Source organism: Micromonas commoda, chromosome 2, assembly GCF_000090985.2.
Source record: "Micromonas commoda chromosome 2, complete sequence".
NCBI lineage: Eukaryota > Viridiplantae > Chlorophyta > Mamiellophyceae > Mamiellales > Mamiellaceae > Micromonas > Micromonas commoda.
The window spans coordinates 1,370,446-1,396,352 of record NC_013039.1 but is presented as its reverse complement, the minus strand read 5'-3'; the positions used below and the strand labels follow the sequence as shown (position 1 = coordinate 1,396,352).

The following is a 25,907-nucleotide window of genomic DNA, read 5'->3' as shown; positions in this document are numbered from 1 at the left end:
TTTAAAAGTTACCAGGAGGGCGGGACGTTGAACAGCGTCCCTTGCACCCCCGCGGCGTTCCTCAGCAGACCCATGACCGGCCCCTCGATGTCACACCCCGCCTTGAGCGCGGCGAGCACCACCGGGAGCACCTCGCCCTCCGCGACGCCCTCGCCCCCGCCGTCCACTCTCGCGCCGTTGGCGAGCAACAACCCGACCACCGCCGCCCCCGCCTCGCCCCGTCGCGCCGCCGCGACCAGCGCCTCGCCCTTCTCCGCGTTGGCACCGGGCCCGACGCACGCCAGGCCGCGGAGCACCGCGGGAACGTCGAGCGCCCCCGCGGAGGTGGCCATGCACCCGGGCTCGTGTAAAGGCTCCTCGCGGTCGACGTGTGCGCGATCGACGTACTTGGCCCTGATGGCGTCGAGCGCGTCCTCGACGGCGTCGCACCCCGCGGCGACGGGCGGTGGAAACGACGACGTCACATCCCCAGACTCGGAGCCCGACTCGAGCCAGGCGTCGTCGTCGTCATCCTCCTCGTCCTCATCCCCGTCCTTCTTCTTCTCCGTCGTCTTCTTCTTCGACACGCGCCTCCTCGCGGCTTCGTACACCCCGTTTGCCACGTCGTTGCCGACGGATTTGAACAGCTCCAGCACGGGCGACGTCCACGCGTCCCTGTCCAACGCCAACGATCTGACCTTGGAGACGTGCGCGCCGAGGTGCCGGTGTATCCCCGCGCACCTCTGGCATATCACGACGCAGAGGTTGAGCGACGCCCAATCCGGGTGCGGCTCGCCGCAATCCGCGCATCGATCGTTGCCAGCCACCGACGCCAGCTCCGTCCTCGCGTCGATCCCCGTCGCGGATGAGGACCCGGCTGAGGTCCCGGGCTCGCCGTTATCCGCGTCGCCGCCTCGTCTGCCGCCGGGCGTGTTCTGCGGCGTGTCGCCCGGTGTGTTCATGGATATGAGCTCCGCTATGACCCCCTGCAAGTCCCTTAGCCACGCGTTCATCTCCTCCTCCGACTCGGCCTGCATCAACAGCGTGTGCGACGGGGATATGATCCTGAAACAGTGCGGACGTCCCGCGACGCTCTTATCGCCCTCGTCCGCGCCGGGTTTCACGCAGGACAGGCGTAGGTTGACGACGGCCTCGGCGGGAGATTGGGCGTTGGACGTCTCGGGCTCGGGCGCGGCGTTTTGTCTCACCGCGTGCCACACTGCTCCGATGCCCCCGGCGATTCCCTTCACCGCGGTGCCCACCAACCCGTGGTGACCGCCCTCGCCAGCTCCGTCGTCGCCGCCCTCATCGGCGCCCGACTCGTTCTTCTTACCGCCCGGCCGTTTCCACCTCGGTTCGATGGGCGTGTGCGCCACGAGTTGCCCGAGGCTGTCGAGCACAAAGTAACGCCGCGTCCAACCGCTGAACCTGTGATTGGCGTTTCTCTGCATCAGGAACCCGCGCCGGATCGCGCGAGAACCGAGCCGCCCGCCGTCCGTCGCGCCCTCGAGCAGAGACTTACGAATCACGACGTCCGCGGATCGGCCCTGGCTCATCCCCGCTCGCAGGTTCTGCGCAGAGGGAGAGGGCGAGACACCCGCGCTGGACGCCACCTCTCGCTCGTTTTTGGGTTTCCACGCGCGGGGACCCCACGCGCCCTTCGGGGCGTCCTTCTCCCATCCGTCCGCGATCTTTCGCGAAAACTGGTGCGAACTCGACGACGACGACACCTCCATCTCGTCGTCGTCGGCGCCCGGTGAGTCACCGCCCGGTGAGTCACCGCCCGGTGAGTCACCGCTTGGTGACGCGGACGCCTCAGCCCGGTCGGTGACGCCGAACGTCGCCTCCATCCTCCGGCTCGCCTGCAGCATTCGCATCTCCGCCTGCGCCCTCGACGCCATGGCGTACTCCTCGATCTCCCGAAGGTTACCCTCCAGCGACGCCGTCACCAGTGCGGCGTCCGCGAAGAACCTGTGAAGCGCCTGCATCGTCTCCCGCGCCGACTCCAGGAGCACGTACCGCCGCCGGCCCTCCACGTTACACGCCGCGAGCGCCAGCCGCGCCCTCGCCGCCTCCAGGTTCTCCTTGGCGGCGGTGAGCTCGTCTTGGGCCTTACCCCGCGCCAACTCGGTGGTTCGCGAGAGGTAGTGCTCCCTCGCGCGCTCGCACGCCGCCTTCTTGTGGTCGTAGTGGTCGCGGAGTTGGGACACCTCTCGGAGATCCTCGTCGATGAACTGGCGCAGGGGGTTGAGGGAAACGTCCCGTACCCGCCTGCCGAGGGACTCGCGGCAGGTGCCCACCGCGCGCAGGGCGTCGGCTATGGGGCCCAGTAACGGCGCTCCGACGGCCGCGGCCATGGGCGCGGCCATCTCGTCGTCCTCGGAGGCGGCGACCGTGCCCACGCGCTCCAGCGCGGCTGCGAACGCAGCCTCGGAGGGCTGGTTGAACCCGCGCGGCGCGCGCGGCTCGTCGGAGTCCTCGGAGTCCTCGGCGGCGACGCCGGTGGCCAGGCTCTCCATACCCGCGAGCACCCCGCCGAGCATGCCGCCGATGCCGTCGACCACCCCGGCGCCGTCCCCGCCGAACGCGCCCCCCGCGAAGGGTCCCGTCGGGGAGAGCGACCTGGCGTAGTGGCCGTACGCGCGCAGCACGGCGTCGAACTCCCGGATGAGCCACCGGTTCTCGGCCTCGTGCACCCGAAGGCCAACCTCCCAGTTCGGGGTGTCCTCCAGGTGGTGGAGCGGGTAACTCATCGCGACGGCCGAGGGGTCCCTCGTGCCGACCGACGCACAATTTGCGTTGCTGAGTCATAACAGGCCGCGTGAAGGATTTTTTCTGGACTGCTAAAAACGATTGCTACTCATCACATCGGGAAGACGAGTTGGCTGGCGAACTCCATGGCGACCGGCTCGAGCGCGTACCTCGACCCGAAGTACGCCAAGACACCGAACGCGATCGATATCGGCAGCGCCGGCAGCGCCCGCTCGTACACTCCCAGCAGGAACAGCGTGCCCACTAAACCCTGGAGCACGGCGAGGAAACACGACGTGGCGACGAATGTGTCGTACAACGCCGCCCTCGCCACGAGCACCGAGTAGAAGATGAAGTCCCCGAGCCCGAGCTTGATGGAGTCCGGGAGCGCGAACAGCTTCCCGCCCAGCACCGGGTCCACGTACTCCGGAGCGTTACTCTCCGGATCAATCAGAGCGTTACTCCCGAGCAGATCCCCCGACGCGCCGTACCCGCGGGAAACCAGCGGAGCCGACTCGGAATCGTCCCCCCCGTCGCCTTCCCCGTCCCCGTCCCCGGCATCGCCAACCTCCTGGATCTCGCTCGTCACGCCGAGCCCGCCCCCGCCGCCGCTTCCCCCCCTGCCCCGGAACCTCGCCTCGCCGAGGAACACCCCGCCCCCCTCGCCCGCGCCCCGGGATCCGAGAGACGTCGTCGACGACGACATCAAAGCCTCAATCACCCCGCCCCCGCCGCCACCCGCGCCGCCCCTGTTCACCCGCACCGGCCTCCGTATCGGCCTCGCCTCGTACACCAGCGCGGGGATCTCCTCGTTCCGTTCCTCCGCGAGCTCGACGATCACGCGCAGGGGCCCGCCCGGCGTGAGCACCGCGTACAGGTCGTAAACGGCCATCGCGATCAACAGAGTCCACGTGGTCCACTCGGGGATCCTGGTGAAATAAAACGCGACGATGGCCGCGATGGCGATGAGGTACCCCTGACGCATCGCGAGCGGGGAGGGCCAGAAGAACACCGCGAGCACACCGACGATGCTGACGTTGTACACGCAGAGGGAGTACGTGAGGATGTCCAGGGGTATCATGAGCGTCTGGATGAGCTCGTAACCGATGGCAGCCCCGAGCACGCCGAATATCAGCAAGCCGCTGAATCCCATGTACGCCCACAGGCACCTCGTGTAGTTGTACTTGAACAGGAAGAATATCAGGAAAGTGGCGGCGGTGATGAAGGCGACGAACACGAGGGAATTCTCAATGGCGCCCGCCAGCTTGTCGCTGTTCGAGTCAGACTCCTGCGCGAGGACGGGGGAGGACGTCAGTTTTTTAGGTAAGGAGGGGTGCCCAACTTGGTGCACGTGGGGGGGGGGGCATCTTCGTTGCATCGTCGCACCTCCTCCTGATACGCGGCCATGGCTATGCCTCCCTGCATCTGCATCGTGTTCGGGTTGTCCACTCTGAGCATCAGGACCAAAAACACCACGATGAGCATGCAAATGGACACGGGCGTGACGATGGCGATGATCTCCTCGCCGGTGTCCAGCAGTTCAGGGGGGGCGCCCGGCCTCCTACTGGGAGCAAACATGGGTGGACCCATGGCGCCCTATGCGCCTCCGTGCCGCCTCTCGTCCCCGCCGGAGAGAACCCAACCCGGGCAAAGCGTCGAGGGCGTCCCGCAGGTCTCGACCTGCGTTTGAACCGCCCGCACCAGATTTGTGAGGCTGCGGAAAAGCCGCGGGAGACAACTCGGGACAGTTGGCAAAAAGCGCGAGGGTTCCCTTCCCAATCCATAACAGAGCGCGCGCTGCCCGATCCGGAGCACGCCCAACGACAGCCGACCCGTCTATCTATTGATACTCGGTAACTAGACCGATGTCGATGTTCGCTGCCCTCATGGACATGCCCAATTCGGGCGACCGCAGCAACGGAGCGGCGGCGCCGAAAAAGCCGGAATCCCAGAGCGGCGCTGCCAAGAAGAAGAAAAAGAAGGGAGGCGGTGGAGGACCCAGGCCACAGGACGACGCCGCTATCGCCGCGAGGGTACAACTGTGAGTACACAACGATCCCCGCATCGTCAGATCGGTCCCCGAGCTTCCCAGGGGATGGAGCCATCCCCCGCGGCCCACCTCGGTTCCGTGAGAAAATCTTCGTTCCATCGTGACGTAGACTCGCAAACGAGACTGACCTCGGTACCTCCGTCCCCTCTCCATCTCCCCAGGCTCGAGGAACTGGACAACGCGCCCCAACCGCAGCGAGAGGAGCAATGGTCCACGGTATCCAAGAACGCCCTACCCAAGACGGTCGCCAAGACGGTCGCCAAGGCTGTCGTGAAAGATCCCTCATCGGTGGCTGAATCGCACGCGACGGGGCACGCGTTCGGCGCCCTCACCAAGTTCATGGAAGCCGACGGTGACGGGGACGGGGACGGGGACGAGTCCGGGGACGAGCCCGGGGAGGCCTCGGCGGGTGCGTTCAACGTCTCCGACTTTAAGGTTTCCCGGCCGTTCTATCACACGTTCGAGGACACCGGGAAGGGCGTCTGGTGCTGCGTGGTCACCTCGCCGTCGGGGTTTGACTCGGCGCCGATTCCCATCACCGCGACGGTGAAACGGGCGGGTAAGCTGAAGCCGAACTCGCCGCCGCCCGCGCTGGTGCCCGAGGAGGAGGCCGAGGTGGTCCTGGACTTCAAGCGGCGGCAGAAGGAGGAGAGGAAGAAGGCCGCCGCGGAGGGCGGGAAGAAGAAAAAGAAGAAGAAGAAGGGCGGCGGCGCCGCCGCGGCGGAGGACGCGCCGCCGCCGCCCGACACATCCGAGGTGATCGTCACCCAGAACCCCCTCCCGAGCGGACCCGAGGATAAGGCGCGACTATCGAAGGAGATCCTCGACGACCTGTTCGCGGCGTCGGCGTATCGCCCGCCCACAACCGACGCCGTCCCGGATCCAAACGGGTCGGACAATTTTTATAACGGGTCGGACCCTCGTCACGATTCCCGGGGGCCCGCGCGGGGCGTCCCGCCGCCGCCGGGCCTCGGCGGGTTCGTCCGACCGGTCCCGACGCGACGGGAGGAACACGTCGAGTCGCCGCCCCTACACGCGGAGCGACCCGCGACGGCCGCCGCCGACACCGATCCGCCCCTTTATGCGGAGCAACCGGCAACGGCGGCGGCGGACTCGGCGGCTATCGTGGCGCAGATGCAGGCCCAGATGGCGCGGATGATGCAGGCTCAGCAGGGCGCGCTGATCTCCCAGCAGGCCGCGGCTCTGGAGCAGGCGCAGGCGCAGATGCTCGCGATGCAGCGTCAGATGGCGGAGATGCAGCGTCAGCTCGAGGAGACGAGGGCGAGGGAGGCGGCGGCGCCGAGGCGGGGGCCGGCGAGGGGCGAGCGGTCGGCGGCGTCTGAACGCGATTGGCGCGCCGACGCCCCCGGGCCCGTGGGCGTGGAAGCCCTCGAGGCGAACCCCAGGGACAAGAGCAGGGGCGGTTCAAGCGGCGCGGGTAACGGAGGCGTCAGGCCGAACCCGTTTCGCAGGACGAAGCAAGCGCCGGCTGTGCCGCCGCCGCCGGGTTTCGAGCCCAAGCCGAGGGATCCCAACGCGTACGTGCCGCCGGCGCTCAGAGGGGCGGCGCGTGAGTGAGACGCAGGGATAGGAGATAGGTAGCGCGTTAATCTACGATAGCGATAACAGCGGGTGTTTGGTTTTCCCCTCACATGCACTTCTGAAACTCGAGGGTGACCGTCCTCTGCGACGGGTTGGACGCGATGGCGGCCATGATGGTGTCGAACTTTTCTCCCCGCACGGCCAATCGCACGGTCTCTTCGCCGCTCTTGACGCTCACACCGCCGTAGTCCTGCGTGGAGTTGAACACGACCCCGCTCGTGGCGATTAACTCATCCCCGACGGACACCAGCCCGCTCTTGTCCGCGTTTCCTCCCTCCACGATCTCTCCGACGAAGATACCCCCCTCCTTCTTCTCCTCCAGCACCAAGCCCAGCGGTCTTTTTATGTTTATGCTGTACCTGGTGCAACCGGCTGGGGGCTTATCCTCGTCGGCGGCGGCGCGGACAACGGACCCGCGCCTGACGGAGCGTCGCGCTCCTACGGGCGCTCGGAGCGTGACGGGAACGGCGCGTGCCGAGAGAGAGGCACTCATCTCGCGCGATGAGGTGTGACGAAAGCCCGATCGGATACGCACAAATGAGCGGTGACGAGCGCGCGTTGCGATTTGGTTGCCACCTGGCCAGCCTGGCCAGTCTCGGTCGCGAAAATATCTCTCTACGTCGACGGCTTCGAGTCGCCGTCACCGTCCCCGGCTGCTAATTTCTGCGCCAGGGCGATGCGCTCCTCCACGCTCATCGAATCCGCCTCGACGCCGTCCCCCGCGGCGCCCTCCTCACCCGCGTCCGTGCCGGACCGCTCGACTTCTCTCTCCCTCAACCTCGCCTCGGCCCTCTCCGCCCTGAGCCTGGCGAAGGCGTCGAGCGAGTGCGACTGATCAGCCTCGGACTTTTTCCGCTCGGACGATATGTGCGACTGCGAGAACCGCTTCCTGAGCTGCGTCTGTATCGCGCGCCGCACCTCATCCTGAGCCTCGTCGTCGACGCCGTCTCTTTGCGAGGACCCGCGCGCCGCCGCCGAAAGCTCCGGCGCTTCGCCCCGCATCACCGAGCTCTGGTTGGTCGTGTTGCTGAAGACGTAGTTCGACCGCGGGCAGTAATTGATCCACCGCGTGTGTGACTCATCGACGATGTCCCCGTTGTCCTTGGTGTCCTCCTCGTCCTTCGTCCCAACGTTTGGGCCGGGGTTGGCCTCGTCCTTCGTCCCCGCGTTTCGTCCCTCCCTCTTGTCCGTCGCCGCTGCGGCGATTGCCGCCGCCGAAGGGGTCGCCACCTCGGCTCTGCAAAGCGGGCACGTCGCGCTCGCTCTCGTGAGCCACGGGCGTAGACACGCGAGGTGGAACGCGTGCCCGCACTGCTGCAGCGCGATCGCCCGCTCGCCGGCTTTCAGACGCGCCTGGCACACCGGGCACTCGTCCCCGCCCAGAGCCTTTGCCCACCCGTCGTCCAAGGTGACAGTCCCCGGCACCGCCGCCATCGCCTCCTCGCTGAGCACCCGCCTGCCGCTGTCGTCCGAGCCGAGGTTCGCGGCGGCGCGGCGCGCGGCGCGTTCGGCCGCCATCCGCCGCGTCGCCGCCTTCGCCGCCGCGCGCCTGTCCTCGACGAGCTTGCGCCTCGCCGTTCGCTCGGCGTCGAAGGAACCTCCGCTCGCCGCCCACGCCTCGGCTCCCACCCGCTCCGCCGTCTCCACGGGGGTGTCGTCCAGGTAGGTGAGACGGCGACACCCCGAGACCAGCCTGCGGCGATAGTACTCCGTCTTCTGCATGGGGTTGTGCTGTAAGTAGAGGACGCGCAACGCGGGCATGCGCGCGAACAACTCGAAAGCCTCGTCGCCGCCCTCGAGATTGTTTCTCGAGAGGTCCAAGACCTCGAGGTTTGGGAGCGAGGCGAGGGGGGCGAGCGCGGCGGCGGTGGAGATGTTGTTGGCGGACACGAGCAGGGTGTTCAGGCTGTGGGGTAAGCCGCCCTCCGCGAACCCCGATATCTGGTTGGTCGCCACGTTCAGCAGGGTGAGTTTCTGATTCGCCGCGAGCGAGTCGACCTGCTTGACCATATTACACTGCAGGTACAGAGCCTTGAGCTTCGACATGTGCGCCAACCCGTTGCCAATGGCGGGGCCGATCTGATTATTCTCCAGGTGAAGCACGGTGACCCCAGTGTACTTGTTCAGGTCTCGAATCTCTCGCCACCGTCGGTTCTCGAGGTGCACGACGTCGTTGATGGATGGTTCGATATACCCGCCAAACTCCCGGTAGACTATTCGGTGGACCACCTTGTGGGTCATGATGGGGAAGCCGTTCTCATCGACGGGGTCTTCCTCGAACGCCGGGCGCGAAGCAGCCTCGAAATCGGCGAACTTCGCCCTCGCGGTCGCCATCTTCGCGCCTGTCGGACTGTTCAAAAACTCCCGGGAACGACCAAAAATATCACCGGGCGTGACGTGACAGGTCCGAACAGGACAGATCTCCGTCAGTCCGTGCAGGTGGTGGGAACAACAGGGACGGAACGGGTGTTGATGCAAAAGAATGAGTTTCATTTCAAGGATGCTTCGTTGCTAATCGCCCTTGCGGATGATCGCGTGGGCTTCTGCGTCTAGTATTGCGGCAGCTATGCAGCCAGCTTCGGGCCGCGTGGTATTATTGTTCACGGCTCCAAAAGTCGGCACTTGCGTCCACTGGAGGATTAGTCGACCTCCTCCATGCGGGAGCCCTCATCGACATCCTCCTCGAGAGGGGGAAGGTCGTGGTCGTCGTCATCGAGGCCGATGTCATCGTCGATGGAGAGACCGAGCTTGATCATGCGGTGGATGCGGCCGCCGAAGGTGTTGGGCTCCTCGAGGGAGAAGCCGGAGGTGAGGAGGGCGGTCTCGAAGAGCAGGAGGACGAGATCCTTGACAGTCTTGTCGGACTTGTCCGCGTCCGCGCGCTTGCGGAGCTCCTGCATGATGGCGTTGTCGGGGTTGATCTCGAGGGTCTTCTTGGACGCCATGTAGCCGGACATGGAGTTATCGCGGAGCGCCTGCGCCTTCATGATGCGCTCCATGTTGGCGGACCAGCCGTACTCGCCGGTGACGAGGACGCAAGGGGAGTCGACGACGCGGTCGGACACGAGCACCTTCTCGACCTTGTCGCCGAGGATGTCCTTCATGAGCCTGCAGAGCGCCTCGTACTGGGCCTTGACCTCCTCCTTCTTCGCCTTCTCCTCCTCGGTCTCGTCGAGCTGGAGACCCTCCTTGGTGCAGCACACCAGCTTCTTGCCGTCGTACTCCTTGAGCTGCTGCACGGCGTACTCGTCGATGGGATCCACCATGAAGAGAACCTCGAGGCCGCGCTTCTTGAGCTTCTCGATGAAGGGGGAGTTCTCCACAGCCTTGCGGGACTCGCCGGTGATGTAGTAGATGTCCTTCTGGTTCTCCTTCATGCGGGTGACGTAGTCCTTGAGGGAGGTCATCTCCTCGCCAGACTTGGTGGAGTGGTAGCGAAGGAGCTCGGCGAGCTTGCTGCGGTTCTGCGCATCCTCGTGGATGCCGAGCTTGAGGTTCTTGCCGAACGCCTCGTAGAACTTGGTGTAGTCGTCCTTGTTCTCGGCGATCTCGTTGAACATCTCGAGGCACTTCTTGACGATGTTCTTCTTGATGACCTTGAGGATCTTGTTCTGCTGGAGCATCTCGCGGGAGATGTTGAGGGGAAGGTCCTCAGAGTCGACGATGCCCTTGACAAAGGAGAGGAACTCGGGGATGATGTCCTCGCAGTTGTCCATGATGAAGACGCGGCGGACGTAGAGCTTGATGTTGTTGGCCTTCTTCTTGCCGTCGAACATGTCGAAGGGGGCGCGCTTGGGGACGAAGAGCACGGACTTGAACTCGAGCTGACCCTCCACGGCGAAGTGCTTCACCGCGAGCTGCTCCTCCCAGTCGTTGGTGAGGGACTTGTAGAAGGCGGAGTACTCATCCTTGGAGATCTCCTCGGGAGCGCGCATCCAGATGGGCTTCTGCTTGTTCATCAGGGCCCACTCGTGCGAGACCTCCTTGACGGTCTTCTTCTTCTTCTCCTTCTTCTCGTCCTCGTCCTTGATCTCGGTGATCTTGCCCTCCTCCTCGGCGGCGTCGTCCTCCTCAGCCTCGTCGTCGGAAACCTCCTTCTCGGTGGTCTTCTCGGTCCACAGGGAGATGGGGTAGGAGATGAACTCGGAGTGCTTCTTGACGAGATCCTTGAGGCGGCGCTCCTCGAGGTACTCGAGCTGGTCGTCCTTGAGGTGGAGCACCATCTTGGTACCGCGGCCCATGGGCTCGGAGTTGTCCTTGGTCACGGTGAAGGAGCCGCCAGCCTGGGACTCCCACCTGTACTGCTCGTCGTCGTTGTGCTTGGTGTAAACGATCACCTTCTCGGCGACGAGGTACGCGGAGTAGAAACCGACGCCGAACTGGCCAATCATGGAGATGTCCGCGCCCGCGGTGAGCGCCTCCATGAAAGCCTTGGTGCCGGAGCGCGCGATGGTGCCGAGGTTGTTCACGAGGTCAGCCTTGGTCATGCCGATGCCGGAGTCGATGATGGTGAGGGTGTTGTTGGTCTTGTCGGGCACGATGTGGATGAACAGCTCGGGCTGTGGACGTCGGGGGGAGGGACGGTGGATGGCGCGGGTCAGCGTCGGTTCAGAATGTTCAGATCTGGCACGTCCCGTCGAACAGGAAAGAAAACCGCCGAAGATCGACGTGGGCACACGCGCGTCGGAAGCGCGCGGTGGGTGGGGCGCGGGCGCGTACCTGGGCCTCGAGGCGGGACTTGTCGGTGAGACCCTCGAAACGGATCTTGTCGAGGGCATCGGAGGAGTTGCTGCGAGGTCGCGAGATGGAGGGGGGCGGCGGTCAGCGGGTTGGTTCGGATGATCGCGGGGTCTCGGCGCCGGCGCTCCGTTGCCGCGATTCCCGCCGAAAAAAAGCGAAGCGGCGGCGTGGTGACGCGGGCGGATGCTCACCTGATGAGCTCGCGAAGGAAGATCTCCTTGTTGGAGTAGAAGGTCTGTGGTCATCGCGGGGCGATCGGGGAGAGCGATGTCAGCGGATGGGCCGGGGTGGGTCGTTTCCGAAGATGGCACGAAGACGGCTTCTTTCGCGGTGATCGCGCGCCCAAATCGCCGTCGGCATCGGTTCCGGAAAACGCGCGTCGGTAAGAGATGGGGGCACTCACGTTGATAATCAGCGACAGGAGCTGGTTAATCTCGGCCTGGAAGGCGAAGGTCTCGGTCTCTTCCGCCATGGTGTCTGGTGGGTGAGTGCGTTCGAAGGTGTGCGACCGGCTTGCGGCGCTCGACGAAGTGACCTTCGCAAACTTCGCTTTTTCCCAATAACGCCCACCAGCCGCGAAATGACGTGCCGAGTTTTGGCATTTTCGCGAGCGTGCTGTGACTAAGTTTGCATACGAATAGCGGACATTCGTGATTGCCAAAAAAGTTTCTTCCACGAGCGTCTAAAGTGTTCTTCCACGGGCGGGACCACTGTGAGGCGGGAGACGAACAGGCTGTCAGCGGCGGTCTTGGTCCGACCAAATGTCGCAACCGGCCTGTTTCGGGCGAGTCTTGGCGCCTCCGCCGACTTCTGCGCCGAAATTTGTGGGAAGGGTCAGTGTGTCGCGCGCGCGCGGGCTCGCAAGGAGGTCCGGGAATTTCTTCGACCCACTCGCGAATCAGAGTCTCAGTCACAGAGGAGGGAGATGGCGCCCGCGGTGTCCGGCAGCGTGATAGCCTACGAGGACATCTTCGAGGTCATCGACAGGGATCCCGACGGCAAGAAGTTCGACAAGGTGTCGAGGTTTCGGTGCAGGAGTCAGTTCGAGGCGGACCTGGAGATCGACATCAACGTCGACATCTACAAGCTCGACGTCGGGACGCGTTTCACGCTGGTGCTCTCCCCGACGCTGTCGCTGGACGGCACCCCGGAGGACCCGTCCTACGATCAGGTGCGCCTCGCTAATTAAATTCATCCGCCCCGCTTTTTGATCGCTGCTAGGTATACATACCGAAATACCCCAGCCGCGTCGTCGACTGGGAACCTTTCGCTGACCGCATCGCCCATCCACCCCACTCTTACCTACGCAGACGGGTAAGGAGACCTTAGCCAGCTCGTACGATTACGTCATGTACGGCAAGGTGTTCAAGAAGGAGGACGAGAACGCGGGGGGCATCCAGAAGACGACGGTCATCGCCTCCTTCGGCGGCCTCCTCATGAGGATCAAGGCGGACCCGAAGAACCTCCAGGAGGTCGACATCGACAACCGCGTGTACGTGTTGATTAGGAAGATCGCCTAGCTGTATCAATAACAGGGCGATGAATTTTGCGACGATCCCCGCCTTCCGCAACCGCGCGAGGCTGTGTGCCAAACCGATTGAAATGTTTTCATCCCCGCCGACGACTCGCGCTCTGTCCGGCAGCGGTGAACAACAATTCCCGAGGGTGGGACGCGTGCATGACGCTTCCGGGGATGCGCCAGGGTCGTCTGATTTTAACAGAGGCGTGGGTTTATCGGGACTTTCATCGGCTGCACGCGTCCTTTGAGGGGAGAAGCACATAACGCGCCAATGAATGGAACCGGGTACACGTAATCGCCAATGAAAAATCATTGGATGTCCCTTTATAAGTTATTTTTATGGCACATTATAATTAGGTTGGTACTAAATCGCTACTCTGTCAGAGTAGTACTCTAAAAGTTGGTTTATTAACTCAAGGACAGCTTGGTACCTGAAAGCGTGACAAGCAGAACTACAAATGTGAACTCGCCAATGATTTTCCATTGGCTTTTGACTCAAGAATGCCTGTCTATTTGCGTTCAGGTTTGGGTGACCGCAAGGATTTTTGAGAAAATCCCTGCGGGTTTTGACACATTTGGTCCAGAGTTGACACACACGTTGTTCATGTGTGTCACTCGGCACTCCGATGTTTGTCACTCCGTCACGTGGGAAGATTCCGGCCCATTCCTCACTTCAACACGCGCGCGACGCACCACCGCCGCCCGACCTTTCGAACCTTTCGAAACCCGATTCAGTTTACCAAGGTGCGTGAGGGACTCCGCGTACCGCGCGATACGCCCCAAGTGCGCCCGAACATCCCAAACCGAGTCTCCTCTCGGCGACGTCGTGCCGATCCCGAGAAACACGTTTTTCGCTTTCCACGAAAAGCGTTTCGCAAGTGCTCGCCCGTCTGAACCCCCGATCCCCCGTATCGCCTATTTCCACAGCACGAACGATGACCTTCCCCGACGGAACCATCGCGTACGACGCCGACGGCGTCGTTTTGGCCGGCGACATGACCGAGGACCAGGTCAAGGCTTGCCTCGCCGCGGGCGCCAAATCCTGGCTCTACCTCAACGAGGAGTGCAACAAGGCGTGCCCCAAGGCCGCCGTCGAGGCCGCGTCCGTGCCCTTCGAGATGGTCCCCCTCATGACTCCCGCGAGCCTCACCAACGAGTGTGTCGATAAGCTCGTCGCCTACGTCGACTCCGCCCCGAAACCCGCCGTGATCCAGTGCAGCACCGCCACCCGAGCGAGCATCCCGTACATCCTCCACAAGGCCAAGACGGACAAGCTCCCGGCGGCTTCCGCCATGGCCCTCGCGGCTTCGATGACCCCGCCTCTCAAGTTCCTCGAGAAGCCCCCGCTCGCCTCCGCGGTCAAGCGCGCGCTCACCCACGCCAACAGGAAGCCCGTCATCTTCCGCCAGCTCTTCGACACCTCTGGCTCCTCCACCTACACCTACCTCATCGCCGACGGCCCCGGCGGCGAGGCCGTGCTCATCGACCCGGTGCTCGAGATGGTCGACCGCGACCTCAAGCTCATCGACGAGCTCGGCGTCAAGCTCAAGTACGCCGTCAACACCCACTGCCACGCCGATCACGTCACCGGCTCCGGCGCCATCAAGGCTGCTCGACCCGAGGTCAGGTCGATCATAGCCGCCGCGTCGGGCGCGCAGGCGGACATCAAGATCGGGCACGGCGACAGGATCGAGTTCGGATCCATGTTCCTGGAGGTGAGGGCCACCCCAGGCCACACCGACGGGTGCCTCTCGTACGTGTGCGACGACATGGTGTTCACCGGCGACGCCGTTCTCATCAGGGGTTGCGGCCGCACGGACTTCCAGCAGGGCAGCGCGGACAGGCTCTACGAGAGCGTTCACACGCAGATCTTCTCCCTCCCGAACGACACCATCATCTACCCGGCGCACGACTACAAGGGCCACAGGTGCAGCACCGTCGGTGAGGAGAAGGCGCTCAACCCCAGGCTCGGCTCTGGGAAAACCAAGGATGAGTTTGTCGAGATCATGGCCAACCTCAACCTGCCGTACCCCAAGAAGATCGACGAGGCGCTCCCGAAGAACATGGTGTGCGGAATCCAGGAGGGCATGCCCACCCCGGCGTGAAAGCCGAACGAGATTCGGCGCTGTAACACCATAGTCTATTATGAGCACATGTACATACCACAAAGCGTCCAAAACGCCAACGCTATTATGGCACGACGCGATGCATCGTTGCGAGGTTTGAGAGTGTTTTGATGATGATAGCTAACCTACTTTACTTCAATCTACTGAACCGATGACTAGACTAATAAACTTCAGATCGATTGGTCCGAGCTCGCCTGGTTCACCGCGTGCACCTTACCGTCGAACGTCGTGTCATAGTCGATCCACAGCGACCCGGGGTCGTTGTTTGTCCCGCCGTGGTGGTACAGGTGGTCGCCAGTGCCGACGACGCCGCCGTCAGTCCCGCCCGTCGCGCTCCCGTCCACCCCTTTCGCGGCGACGTTACCCCGGAACGTGCTCCGCGATATCCTCACGTCGCCCCGGTAGTTCACGATCGCGCCCCCGCGACCCGCGCCCGGCCCCGTTCGGGAAAATTCCACCACCGACCTTCGCACCGCGAGCTCGCCCCCCTTAACCGCCGCGACGGCACCCGCCGTTGACGCCGACCAACCCCTTCGAAGCACGAGATTGTTCAGCTCCAGCCGCCCGCACCTGCGCGACGCCGCGTTCGTGCTCGGGCGTTTGGTCACCTGCTCGTTTCCCCACGGGGACCACTCCCCGACGACGGTGTCGGGGACGCCGGCGAATACGTCGACGCCGGATTCCCTCGGGTCTAAGCTGCCGTGGAGACCGCCCAACTTGCGCCGCCTCGGGGGCACTCGCGCGACGCCCTCGGTCGTGGCGTTGGGTCCGGACCAGCCGTCGTAATCGTAGCGGTGCGCGAGATGCGGCGGCACGTGGACTTTTCGGTTCGATTCGCTCACGTCGACCGGAACGGGTTTGGCGCCGCCAAATCCGGGCTTGAAGCGCACCGGTCTGGGCGCAAACGCGGCGCAATCGGGCGAAGTCTCGTCGCCGACGGAGAACATCGCGCTGTGCTCCAGGCCGTCGATGACGCATCGATTCTCGAGCGGGACGTAGAAGGTCTCGATCATACGGAAGAACGTGGTGTTTGTGGTGACGTTGTATATCCCCCCGGTGGCCACGCACGTTTCGTTGATGTACGTTCGGGTCAGGTTGAAGCACACCATCTGCCACGGCTCAGCGAGGGTCCTGTTAAACTTGTACTGCAACTCGGTGCCGTTGTACGTGCCGTTGAATATTGTCCCGTTCCACGTGTTGTTCACCAGCGTCCCGTTCACGATGACCCCGTCCCGCAAAGTCTCGTTGTGGCAAAATACGCGAATCCCCGAGCCGTCGTCCTTGTTGTTGTATGTCCGAACCGTCCATCGCCCCTTCTCGTCCGACGTGTTCGTCGTGGAACTCAGGTTCAGGCTCAAGATCTCCGCGCTGCCCCAGTGCGGGTGAATGATGACGTTCGGTTCGTAGTACCGGGTCACGTACCCCGGCACTGGGCCGGAGGCGTTCCACGCGTACCCGTCGCCGCACGCTTTGAAATAATCATCCCGGGTGAAGTTGAAGCATATCGTCGTCTCGTTGACCCACGTCTCGTTCCTGCACACGTGCGTCAGGTTACCCGCGGTGACGTTCGGGACGTAGTACCTGTTCCAGGTGAGGTTCAGCTCCGGTCCCCCCGCGACGATGACGGGTCCGCCGATGGCGTGCGTCGTGCCCGCTTCGTAGTACTCCAGCGGCGTGGGGGAGTCAAACGCGGTGCCGCGGACGAAAAACGCATCCTCGGTCCACGTGCTCCAAACCTCCTGCTCCCACGGGTACCGCGTCTCGTTGACTGGCTCGATCTGCGCGATGCCAGCTCCGAGCTCGGACAACGTCAGGTTGGAATCCTCGCCGAGCTGCGACATGACCTCGATGGCGGCTAGGAGAAACGCGACACCCTCGTCGGTGCCCACGTCCCCGAAGGACCCGGCGTACACGTCTCCGAACGTACCGGTGTACAGCTCCCGGTCCAACACGTCGGACGTGTCCGTTTCCCTGATGCCCGCGTAATCCCTCCCGGCAGGCGCGGGGTCGTGGCTGAATTGCAACCGCCTTCGCGCCCGAGACCCGCGGGGCCGCGCGTTGAGCCCGAACCGGTCCATCTCCTGCAGCAGCCTCCGCCCGGCGTCTGTCGTCGTCGTCCGGTCGGACGCCGTGTCGTTCCAACGCGCGAATAAGGACCAGTTGTAAGGCGGGATCTCGGGCAGGTGGCTGAACCCGTCCGTGACGTTGTAACCGGGCGTGAACCCCGTGTTGTTCAGCGCGGTGACGTTGAAGGGGACGCCAACCGGGCCGGCGGGGTTGGCGCACTCGCCCACGATGGTCAGGTCCCTGTCCCCCGAGATGGTCGGCAACGGCCTCCCGCCCAAGCCTATGTGGGCGATGACCTTGATCTTGCTCACCGTGTCGTCCCTCATCGCGCTGATGAGCTCCCACAGGGTCTTCACCGTCACCTCCTTCGAGTTGCCGCGGCCAAACGCCGACGCCAGGTGCGAGCCGGGTTCAATCGACACGTTCTGAATCGCGGAGAGCGGATACCCCGCGTCGTCGCATATCCTCACGTACACCTCCGTCGCGTTCACGGGAACGTGAAGCTGCTGGTGCTTCGTGTTTCCCGGTCCCTTCAGCGTGGGCGGCCGCGGGTTATTCGCGTCAAACCGGCTCTCGAACGACTCCGGTCCCTCGACGTCGGATCGAATCGTCGAGTAGTAGTACCTGTCCACCGCGAAGAATATGGGTCCGACGCCCGCGTAGCCCATGAACACGTCCACGAGGGTGGAGTTTGGATACGGCCTCCACGCCCTGGACCGGGAGACCGGGTAGATCGGCGGCGGCGCGGGCGGCGGCGACGGCGGCGGCGACGGCGGGAACGGCGCCGAGGGCGGGGGATGCGGCGGGAGCGGGGGTGGACTCGGCGGAGGGGGCGGGGGCGACGGCGGAGGTTGGTACCGCATCGGCAGCACGTACGGCCTGTCGTCGGGTCCTTCGCCGCCCGGGAAGTTGTAGCCGGAGTAGTTCGTGGACGGTCGCGTGGGCCAGTCCGCCGGCCAGAGCCCGGACTGGAGGATGCGCCTGCGTCCCTCCGGGTGCGATCGGGTCCACTCGGCCGGGGACGTGTGGTGGTGCCTGCTGAACGCGTGCTCGATGGCGTCGCGCCACCATCGTCTGTGGCTGACGATCAGAGGGTGGTCGTCCGGGAGCGGGTCCGGGTGGAAGTCCGGGACGTAATGGTCCTCGGGGACGCCGCGCCAGAGATGGTGCGTCGCCCCGTCGTTCACGTCGGCTCCTCCCGTGGGCGCGTCGGTGCCCGCCTGGCCGCGGCGGGCGTCGCCGTTCCGTGTCCCGCTCGTGATGCCGGCATCGACCTCATCGCCGCCGACGCCGAGCGCGAGCGCGAGCGCCAGGAGGACGGCCAGAGCCAGGCCTCCCCTCCGACGCATGGCGCTGGCCCCGACTGGCGCTCAGTTTCTTTGAAAACCCGTCAAACCCGTTGTTAGCGAGCACAACAGTCAACTCTGCTAGTCTACTATCCGCTGTCATCGATGCATACTACGCTATACCTTGAACCTCCCGCTATCTTCCTTATCCCTTCGCCTCAGTTTCGGCCTGTTCACCCTGAGCCCAAGCCGCCCGGCCTCCTCGGGCTTAGCTTCGACGTGAGCCCGAACCCTCTGCCGGAACACCTCCGAGGCCGAGTCCTTCCACTTCGCCGCCGCCGACGACCCCTCCCTCGTCCGATCCTTGCTCGAGAGCTTGCTCGCCCTCTTACTCGCGGACATCATCAACTCCTCCTCACGACTGAGCGCGCCGCCCTTTGGCCGGCTAAGGGCGTCGACCGCGGTACCCCCGTCGCGAAGCCACCCGGGGGGCTCCGCCGCCGCCGCCTCCGCCGCCGCCGCGTCGTCCTCTGCCAAAAACGATCCGACTCCTCCCCCCCTCGACCGCCTTCGCCCCTCCAGCCGGTCCTTGAACCGGCTCAGGTTCCGCCTGCCTCGGTCCGCGGCCATCGCGCGCTTCGCGACGGCGGCGACGTCCAGCTTGTCGTAGTAATCGCTCGGTATCGGGATGGCGGCGGCAGCCTCCGCCCCCGCCAGGGCGCGGCGCCGAGTCTTTGTCCCCGAGCTCGCCTCGCTCTCCGCCGGGGTGAAGGCGTCGTCGTCGTCGTACGGAGTCCGCCTCGGTCGAAGCGTGGGACGGACGGAGCCGTCGGGTAACCGCACACGCACACTGTTGGACGGCGCGAGCCTCAGCGCGGTCCAGATCTCGTTCATGGTGATGGACGAGGCGGCGGCGTCGGCTTCGTCGTCGGTGGACCCGGCGGCGGAGTCGTCGCCGTCGAAACCCAAGTCGTCGAAACCTCGCGGATGTTTGGCGGACCTCGCGACGCGTCGTTCCGCGCGTAACCTCGCCCTGTTGCCGGTGTCGATGCCGAGGTCCCTGGCGTCCTGGTCCAGCAGCTCCTCCGCGAGGTTCTCGCTGGCGGTTCGCGCGACGCTCCCCGGGGGCTCGACGCCGTCCTCCCCGCGCCGCATTCTCCGGAAACTCGCGCCAAACGAACCTCCCCCGACGCTTTGAAGACCAAACGAGCCGCGGCGCGGGTGCGACGACTGGCTCAGCCAGTGGCGTATGCGGTCGTAGTCGGTGTTTGCGTCGTCGCGCCCGCGCGTGTCGGTCGGTCGGCACCGCGAGGACGACGCCGGGGACTCTCTCCTCCGCGTGGCGTCGGCGAGTGGTCTCTTTCTGGTGGCGAATATCTGGTCCGCCCTGTCGCTCTCCAGCACCGTCCCGTGGAAGAACTCGCGGTTACCCGCGCGCCGCAGCTCCCTGACGACCCGCACCGCCGGGTCCGCGTATTCCCGCAGGACGTTCCACACGTGGTTCACCGGCGCGAAGACCCGCGGGTGCCTGGAGACGACGTAGACGAACTCGTCGTAGTCCATGCGCGACGGGCACCGCCTTTCGAGGTCCCTCATGAGCTCCCTGTACGGCTTGTATATGTCCTCCTGCGCGGTGTCGCCCCAGTAGTTCCTGCCCAGTGCCTTGCGCCTCTTGGCCTCGCCGCCGAGCGCCTCCCACCTGGACTCGGAGAGACGGATGGCGGTCATGAGCTCGTCTCTCGAGAACCACCCGTCGTTGTCCAGGTCGAAGAGCCTGAACGCGAAGCGCACGCGCCCGAAGCTCCCGGAGAGGACGAAGGACGCGAGCCCGACTATGAACTCGCGAAAGTCTATCGTCCGGTTGCCGTCGCAGTCCAGGATATCCACCAGCCTTTCCAGGTAGACGTCCTCGGGGAGGCGGAACATACGCGCAAATTCATGCGCGTCAACCTTGCCGTTCCTATCGGCATCCGCGTCTCGGAAGAGGCGGTACGCCCTGCGAAGGCTGCCCTGGGTCAGCGCATCGATGTTGTCCAACGCGGTGAGACCCAACGCATCCTTCGCCCTGCTAATCTCCGCCTCCTCCGAGACGCAGAGCGACGACACGCACCCACCCATGCGCCGCTCGCGTGTGTTTCCCCTTTTTGACTGCTTTACACAGTCTAACAAGACGCAGGGAAAACTCCGTCTGCCGGCTATTCCGCTCTCATCGTCAACCCCGGCGGACGTCGAGACCGCGCCGCCGCGACGCCGCCGCCGTCCAACCCCCAACCCCGTCACCCCACGAACCAGTGATCGTCCCCCTCCCGGACGTCGAACCGCGGGAACGTCCTCGCAACCTTTCGCCGAGCCTTCTCCATGCCAAACGCAAAGAGTCGAATCGGGGGGAGCGGAAGGCCCGCCGCGTCCACGTCCAGCTTCACCCCAGCCTCGGCCACCGCCCGCGCCGACGCGTCGTCCTCCGACGCCAGCCTCTTCTTTCCCACGGGAGCGCCCGGACGGTACTCGACCGCCCGAACCGTCGCCTGCGCCGCTTTAGATAGGAGCTCGTCGCGAAGCTTGGCCGCGCCGCTCTCATTCGCCGCCGCCGCCGGGGGCGACCGCGCGAGGAAGCCGCTCTTATCCCACCCCGTCAACACGCCCCGGAGGTCGTCCACCCATGCCGCGAGGGTATCGCCCGTGCCCCACACCTGCACGCACCGGCCGCGCGCTGCACCGCCCCGCGCCAGCAAAAAGTGCGCCTTGCACCGTCTCAGCTGTCCAAGCGAGCACCGATCGTGCGTCCGCGTGCTCTGCGACGGGTACTGCCGCCAGTAATACAGGGGCTCGCGAACCTTGCCCGCGACGAGGCCGCAGGCGAACCATCGCTGCCAAAAGTCGGCGTCCACGGGCCACCACCCGCTGGGACGTCGGCCTTTTCTCCCAATCGCTTCGTACGTCGGGTCGGCGTCGTGCGCGCAGTCGGCGACGACGCCGTCGACGACCCAGAGATCGCGATACGGCCGAGACGGTTCATCTCCCGGCATGGATGGAGACGTCGGTTCATCTTCCGGCACTAGTACGTCGGAGACGTCGTCCTCCCTGCCGTCGCGCATCGCCACGCGCTCCAGGGCCTCGCGCCGGTACAAGCCCGACGCGCGAAGCGCGGGTATCTCGATGAACCGAGCCCTTCGCATGGCTTCCCCGGTGACTTGCTCGTTTTGCCAATCGATCCAACGCTCCATCCCCGGCCGCTGCCATCCGCACAGCCGCACGCGGCTCGTGGCGCAGTCCCACTCCTTGTTATTCATCAGTGCCGTTCGCAGCGTCGCGAACGCGTTTGGCGGGCGAAGGTCGTCCGATTCCATCTCCCCGACGAGATCCGCCTTTGCCGCTCGGTACGCGGCGTTCAACGCCTTACCTTGCCCGCTGGGTCCGTGCGCCTCGACGCTCAGGACCACGAGTACGTTACCGCGCGCCGTTGACGCGGCCACCTGTTCGACGGTGAGCGGCGTGTGCGTGTTGGATTCCCACCCGAGCATCGAGGCGGGGAAGGGTTCGTCAGCGCCGTCGCCGTCGGCGGAGGATCCGGGCGGAGGGGCGGCGGTGGCGGTGGCGGTGGCGGTGGCGCTCGTGTCCGCGGGCTCCCCGACTGCGTCGTCGCCCCGCGCGGCCAGCGCCGCGGCGAGGGCGTCGAGCCACTCCCTGGATCCATCCGTGGACGAATCGTCCACCGCGATGAGCTCCAAACCTCCGTGCTCTTCCAGACCGACCTGCGCCAGGACGCTGCCGACGCAGTCGGGGAGCCAAGGCATCGCGTTCCTGCAGGGCATGAGCACCGAGACGCACGGCGCGGTCGATGACGCGGGGGCATCGTCCCCGCCGACGCGGGTGCGCTTCGCGCGTGGGGGCAGCTCGTCCCGAGGGTTCGCGTCGCGCTCGTGAGTCGACATGCGGAGACGCGCGACCCGCCGTGGGGCCAACCCTGATGAGACGGACGACGTTTGAAGACGAGACGACCTTCCTGTGCACTCTCGGGGGGACCAAAACTCGCGAAACGCACGATTCATCATTGGTCGCGCTCGGCGACTGTGGCATGCCCGTTGGCGTCGCGGCGCGTCGCCCGCGCGAACCGCCGCCCATCGCGCTCAATCCGGAGACGGAGCGCCAGCTCGAGGAGTGCCGCGCGAAGATCGAGCTGCTCCAGAACGTCACCGAGGAACGCCTGCGTTCGCTTACGCGAGTGGAGCTCGTGGGCGTGGTGGGAGACCTCTTCGCGCTCGCCGCGCGGTCGGAGTACGAGCGCGAGCGCAGGTTCCGAGAGGCCACCAGGGCCGCCGCGGAGAGGACCGCCGCAGGGAAAACCGGGCGGGCGCGAGCGGGAACATCGTCCGGCGCGCCGACGCGTGAGGAGCTCGGGGCGAGGGAGGTTGCGAGATGGGAGGCGAAGAAACGCGAGGCGCGGGAAACGGTCGCCGCGGTTCGCATACAGAGGCACGCGCGCGGGTACCTCGCGCGCGCGTTCATAGCCGGGAAGAAGGCGGCGATTGAGCGCGCCGCCGCCGCGGAGCGCGAGGCGCGCGAGTCCAAACGAATAAGGGAGCAGGCGGCGGTGACCATCCAATCGCGGTGGCGCGGCTTCGTCGCGCGCCGCCACACCAACGCGGTTTGGCTTCAACTCTGGGAGCGCGAGCGCGCCGAGGCGGCGCGTGTGTTGGAGGAGGCGGCGGGTTTGCGGTCGTCGTCGACGCAGACGGCGAGCGAGGCGTACAGGGCGGACGCGATGGCATCGTTGAGGGCTCGGGGTAAGGCGAGGCGAGCAGAGGCGCGACGGAGGCGGGAGTTGAGCGCGGCGGGCGCGGAGAGGCTGCCGGACGGTGCCGACCCCGCGGCGGTCGCCAGGCTCGCCCAGGCGTTCAAGCGGATGCAGCAGTCGGACAGCGAGGACGATGACTGAGCGCGGCGGCGGGCTAGTCGGCGTCGATACACGCGTTTGGCTACTAGGAGTATCGAATCAAATCAGCACCCAATCCCGGTGCAGTTCTGGACGTAAGGCTCGAAGAGCTGCCCGTACCACAGCGCGAAGGGCTGCATCACCATCCCCACGAACAGCTGCGACGCCATGAACACCGTGATCTGGAGGTACCCCGGCGCTTTCCCGGTCTCCGGGTCGATCCACCACGGCTCCTCGCCCTTGGCGTACATCGGCTTTGGCTTGATGAGGTTCATCCCGGTCTTGGCCTCGCCCTTCTTGCCCGCGGCCGCCACGACGGCGAGGGCGCGAGGGCGCCGGGGGACCCTCGCGGAGGCGGAGGTGGTGGCCCGGAGCCTCCGATGAGCGGTCGCGCAGCGCGATGCGAGCGAGAGGGTCGTCGTCGTCGCAGCCATCGCGAAGTTCGATCGTCCGTCTGGTTGGCCCAGCCGCTCGCTCGCGCGTGACAGTTGGCCGAGCTCGCGCGGAACGAGCGGACACGTGCAAACGACCGCAATCACCAAAACACCCGCGTGTCACGTCAACCTCTTCCCGCGGGCTTTTTCGCCGGTTCTTGTTCTTGGGTTCGCAATTCGAGGATCTCCCCGTCAAACCTCGTCACCCCCAGGGTTTTCCACATCGGTTCGACAACCCAATGGCGTTGCCACACGCGGGCGTGTCACGGCTCCAGTGTGGCAAAAAGGGAAAAAAATCCCGCAAGATTCGGAGGCTGGATATTTATAACCACCTCCCGGCGGATTTGTACAGCGCCCAGTACAGAATAGTCCCCGGCCACGTCGAATCGGGGAAGATAAAAATCGAATCGAGGAAAAATCTTGAGTTATTCTTGAGTTACGGGGGTACGATTGTTCAACATGGGCGATACCATCAACACCTCAACACCCTTTTTGGACCTTCGAGAATTTTCAGAGGTGTTATACCCAGACCCGCGGCTGGGTTATAGAATATTCGCGTCCGTTTTTGTATGGTCGGACAGTCTGAGCGCTACTCTTTATTTCGTTGGTGATCGTCGCGGGGGCGTTTGGGGAAAAAAAGTTCGTGCCCCCGGGCGAATTCGTCACACCTTCTAGCGACGCGCGCCGACGCTAGAGATCGTGTGACAGCGTCGCGTGTATCGCGTCTCGTTGTTTGGCACCCAAGCAAAAAATGTCGGGCGCTCGCATGTACGGCGCGTTCCACCCGGACGCGCAGAAGGGCGGTGAAAATGACACCCTCCTCACCAACAAGGCGAAATCGGGGTCGAATTCGCGAATTCTCGTCGCGGTCGGCGCGCTCTGCGCCGTCTCCGGCGCGCTCGTGGGCGCGTACGCCCTCTCCGGTTCCAACGGATACGGCGTTTCGTCCCTCATGCGCCTCGGCGCGTCTGAGACGTGCGGCATGGATCACTGCCTCACCCTCCTCCAGGGGCCCAGCGACCAGCTCGACTCGATCTTCCAGGAGTCCTTCGACACCGTGTGCACCCAGGCGAACCAGGTGGTCGAGCAGGGCTCGACGCACGGTTTGAAGGAGAACCCCAAGGCGCTGTGCACCGTCCCTAAGTGCTTCGATATCCTCAACGCGGAGCTCGGAAAGGTCTCCAAGGATGAAACCAAGCAGCAGTCCATGAAGAACGTTGTCATCACCCAATTCTACGACGTCTGCTTCCCCACCTCCACCGCCGCGATGGGCAAGAACAAGCAGCACACCAAGGTCGCCAAGGTCGGCCACAACGCGCACGCCGTCGCGCCCAAGACTTCCACCAAGCGCTCCAGGCTCGGATCCCAGTGCAACGTCGACGCGTGCCTCGTCCTTCTCCGCGCCGACGATGAGCAGATTGACAACATCTTCGGTGAATCCTTCGAGACCGTGTGCGTCAAGTCCCGCGAGTACTCGTCCAACCCCAACGCCGAGCTCGGCGGTCCCGAGGATGCCATCTGCGACGTTGCGGAGTGCTTCGACATGCTCAACATCGCCCTCCCCAACGAGGACAACAAGCTCAAGGACATCATCATCAACGAGTTCCAGGCTCTCTGCTACGGCGGCGCCTCCTCCACTGCCACCCTCGGCAAGGGCGACGCCTGCACCATCGACGCGTGCCTCACCATGCTCCGCGGCGACGAGGAGGACATCGACAACATCTTTGGCGAATCCTTCGAGACCGTGTGCGTCAAGTCCCGCGAGTACTCGTCCAACCCCAACGCCGAGCTCGGCGGTCCCGAGGACGCCGTCTGCCAGGTTAACCAGTGCTTCGACATGCTCAACATCGCCCTCCCCAACGAGGACAACAAGCTCAAGGACATCATCATCAACGAGTTCCAGGCTCTCTGCTACGGCGGCGCCTCCGCGGCTGCCTCCGTCGGCAAGAAGGAGACCAAGCACAGCCACATCAGCAAGGAGACGGCGAAGGTTGGCTACAAGGAGTGCAACGTCGATGCTTGCCTTGTCATGCTGCAGGGGGACAGTGATGAGCTCGACAGGGTTTTCGGTGAGAGCTTCACGACCGTGTGCACCCAGTCCAGGTCGTACCAGGCCAAGGGTGAACTCGGAGAAGGTGAGGAGAACACTTCCGCCATCTGCAGCGTTCCCAAGTGCTTCGACACCCTCAACATTGCCCTGAGCGATGACAACAACCTCAAGGACATTGTCATCAACGAGTTCCAGACTCTCTGCTTCCCCGAGTCGGCCTAAATACCGGTGCCGTATGAGAAAGTAGTAGCGCTCCTTACTCGTAGATCAGATGATCTTGCCGCGGCCCAATGGGTGATATCATTTTGTATAGACTGTCGCCCGCTGGGAAGTGCTTTGTAAATACAAACAAGACTCATTCATCTCCCCC

General features: G+C 64.6%; 16 protein-coding genes across 16 annotated transcripts; 6 read left to right on the top strand and 10 right to left on the bottom strand.

The window, feature by feature from the left end:
- Window positions 1–8: 8 nt before the first annotated feature.
- On the bottom strand, window positions 9–2,732 carry MICPUN_55855 (predicted protein; the record flags this gene model as incomplete). Its single annotated transcript, XM_002499685.1, has 1 exon — window positions 9–2,732. The coding sequence occupies one exon, from the start codon at window positions 2,730–2,732 to the stop codon at window positions 9–11; it is 2,724 nt and encodes a 907-aa protein (XP_002499731.1).
- Window positions 2,733–2,806: 74 nt separating this feature from the next.
- On the bottom strand, window positions 2,807–4,363 carry MICPUN_89940 (presenilin ER Ca2+ leak channel family). The gene is made up of 3 exons (XM_002499684.1): window positions 4,117–4,363; window positions 3,463–4,018; window positions 2,807–3,261 (listed from the first exon to the last, which is right to left on the bottom strand). The coding sequence occupies exons 1-3, from the start codon at window positions 4,318–4,320 to the stop codon at window positions 2,843–2,845; spliced, it is 1,179 nt and encodes a 392-aa protein (XP_002499730.1). The 5' UTR covers window positions 4,321–4,363; the 3' UTR covers window positions 2,807–2,842.
- Window positions 4,364–4,616: 253 nt separating this feature from the next.
- MICPUN_98774 (predicted protein) lies at window positions 4,617–6,358 on the top strand (the record flags this gene model as incomplete). Its single annotated transcript, XM_002500167.1, has 2 exons — window positions 4,617–4,771; window positions 4,942–6,358. 2 exons carry the CDS (start codon window positions 4,617–4,619, stop codon window positions 6,356–6,358), a joined length of 1,572 nt encoding a protein of 523 aa, XP_002500213.1.
- A 70-nt stretch (window positions 6,359–6,428) lies between these two features.
- MICPUN_55858 (predicted protein) lies at window positions 6,429–6,875 on the bottom strand (the record flags this gene model as incomplete). Its single annotated transcript, XM_002499683.1, has 1 exon — window positions 6,429–6,875. One exon carries the CDS (start codon window positions 6,873–6,875, stop codon window positions 6,429–6,431), a length of 447 nt encoding a protein of 148 aa, XP_002499729.1.
- A 122-nt stretch (window positions 6,876–6,997) lies between these two features.
- MICPUN_55859 (predicted protein) lies at window positions 6,998–8,716 on the bottom strand (the record flags this gene model as incomplete). Its single annotated transcript, XM_002499682.1, has 1 exon — window positions 6,998–8,716. One exon carries the CDS (start codon window positions 8,714–8,716, stop codon window positions 6,998–7,000), a length of 1,719 nt encoding a protein of 572 aa, XP_002499728.1.
- Window positions 8,717–8,853: 137 nt separating this feature from the next.
- On the bottom strand, window positions 8,854–11,594 carry MICPUN_106749 (predicted protein; the record flags this gene model as incomplete). The annotated part of the gene is made up of 4 exons (XM_002499681.1): window positions 8,854–10,941; window positions 11,102–11,171; window positions 11,314–11,357; window positions 11,526–11,594. 4 exons carry the CDS (start codon window positions 11,592–11,594, stop codon window positions 9,022–9,024), a joined length of 2,103 nt encoding a protein of 700 aa, XP_002499727.1. The 3' UTR covers window positions 8,854–9,021.
- A 453-nt stretch (window positions 11,595–12,047) lies between these two features.
- On the top strand, window positions 12,048–12,642 carry MICPUN_98777 (predicted protein; the record flags this gene model as incomplete). The annotated part of the gene is made up of 2 exons (XM_002500166.1): window positions 12,048–12,293; window positions 12,433–12,642. 2 exons carry the CDS (start codon window positions 12,048–12,050, stop codon window positions 12,640–12,642), a joined length of 456 nt encoding a protein of 151 aa, XP_002500212.1.
- Window positions 12,643–13,329: 687 nt separating this feature from the next.
- MICPUN_93387 (predicted protein) lies at window positions 13,330–14,746 on the top strand (the record flags this gene model as incomplete). Its single annotated transcript, XM_002500165.1, has 2 exons — window positions 13,330–13,385; window positions 13,577–14,746. The coding sequence occupies exon 2, from the start codon at window positions 13,577–13,579 to the stop codon at window positions 14,744–14,746; it is 1,170 nt and encodes a 389-aa protein (XP_002500211.1). The 5' UTR covers window positions 13,330–13,385.
- A 191-nt stretch (window positions 14,747–14,937) lies between these two features.
- On the bottom strand, window positions 14,938–18,183 carry MICPUN_55863 (predicted protein; the record flags this gene model as incomplete). Its single annotated transcript, XM_002499680.1, has 1 exon — window positions 14,938–18,183. One exon carries the CDS (start codon window positions 18,181–18,183, stop codon window positions 14,938–14,940), a length of 3,246 nt encoding a protein of 1,081 aa, XP_002499726.1.
- Window positions 18,184–18,263: 80 nt separating this feature from the next.
- Window positions 18,264–19,506, bottom strand: MICPUN_107687 (predicted protein). The gene has a single exon (XM_002499679.1). It carries the CDS (start codon window positions 19,273–19,275, stop codon window positions 18,298–18,300), a length of 978 nt encoding a protein of 325 aa, XP_002499725.1. The 5' UTR covers window positions 19,276–19,506; the 3' UTR covers window positions 18,264–18,297.
- Window positions 19,507–19,830: 324 nt separating this feature from the next.
- MICPUN_73508 (predicted protein) lies at window positions 19,831–20,124 on the bottom strand (the record flags this gene model as incomplete). The annotated part of the gene is made up of 1 exon (XM_002499678.1): window positions 19,831–20,124. A coding segment is annotated over one exon (294 nt), but the record flags the coding sequence as incomplete, so codon positions are not given.
- Window positions 20,125–20,396: 272 nt separating this feature from the next.
- On the bottom strand, window positions 20,397–22,052 carry MICPUN_55865 (hypothetical protein; the record flags this gene model as incomplete). The annotated part of the gene is made up of 1 exon (XM_002499677.1): window positions 20,397–22,052. The coding sequence occupies one exon, from the start codon at window positions 22,050–22,052 to the stop codon at window positions 20,397–20,399; it is 1,656 nt and encodes a 551-aa protein (XP_002499723.1).
- A 143-nt stretch (window positions 22,053–22,195) lies between these two features.
- On the top strand, window positions 22,196–23,056 carry MICPUN_55866 (predicted protein; the record flags this gene model as incomplete). Its single annotated transcript, XM_002500164.1, has 1 exon — window positions 22,196–23,056. The coding sequence occupies one exon, from the start codon at window positions 22,196–22,198 to the stop codon at window positions 23,054–23,056; it is 861 nt and encodes a 286-aa protein (XP_002500210.1).
- Window positions 23,057–23,118: 62 nt separating this feature from the next.
- On the bottom strand, window positions 23,119–23,487 carry MICPUN_55867 (predicted protein; the record flags this gene model as incomplete). Its single annotated transcript, XM_002499676.1, has 1 exon — window positions 23,119–23,487. The coding sequence occupies one exon, from the start codon at window positions 23,485–23,487 to the stop codon at window positions 23,119–23,121; it is 369 nt and encodes a 122-aa protein (XP_002499722.1).
- Window positions 23,488–23,726: 239 nt separating this feature from the next.
- MICPUN_55868 (predicted protein) lies at window positions 23,727–24,035 on the top strand (the record flags this gene model as incomplete). Its single annotated transcript, XM_002500163.1, has 1 exon — window positions 23,727–24,035. The coding sequence occupies one exon, from the start codon at window positions 23,727–23,729 to the stop codon at window positions 24,033–24,035; it is 309 nt and encodes a 102-aa protein (XP_002500209.1).
- A 203-nt stretch (window positions 24,036–24,238) lies between these two features.
- MICPUN_105111 (predicted protein) lies at window positions 24,239–25,903 on the top strand (the record flags this gene model as incomplete). Its single annotated transcript, XM_002500162.1, has 1 exon — window positions 24,239–25,903. The coding sequence occupies one exon, from the start codon at window positions 24,239–24,241 to the stop codon at window positions 25,757–25,759; it is 1,521 nt and encodes a 506-aa protein (XP_002500208.1). The 3' UTR covers window positions 25,760–25,903.
- Window positions 25,904–25,907: the final 4 nt, after the last annotated feature.

Bases quoted from the DNA above. Each gene is read 5' to 3' on its own strand.
- MICPUN_107687 (XM_002499679.1), bottom strand. From the start codon at position 19,275: ATGCGGCGCGGGGAGGACGGCGTCGAGCCCCCGGGGAGCGTCGCGCGA.
- MICPUN_89940 (XM_002499684.1), bottom strand. From the start codon at position 4,320: ATGGGTCCACCCATGTTTGCTCCCAGTAGGAGGCCGGGCGCCCCCCCT. The intron at 4,019-4,116 runs GTGCGACGATGC...GTCCTCGCGCAG, and splicing joins TGGCCGCGTATCAGGAGGAG to GAGTCTGACTCGAACAGCGA. The intron at 3,262-3,462 runs GCGGGGGCGGGG...GGGAAGGCGACG, and splicing joins CAGGGGCGGCGCGGGTGGCG to GGGGGGACGATTCCGAGTCG.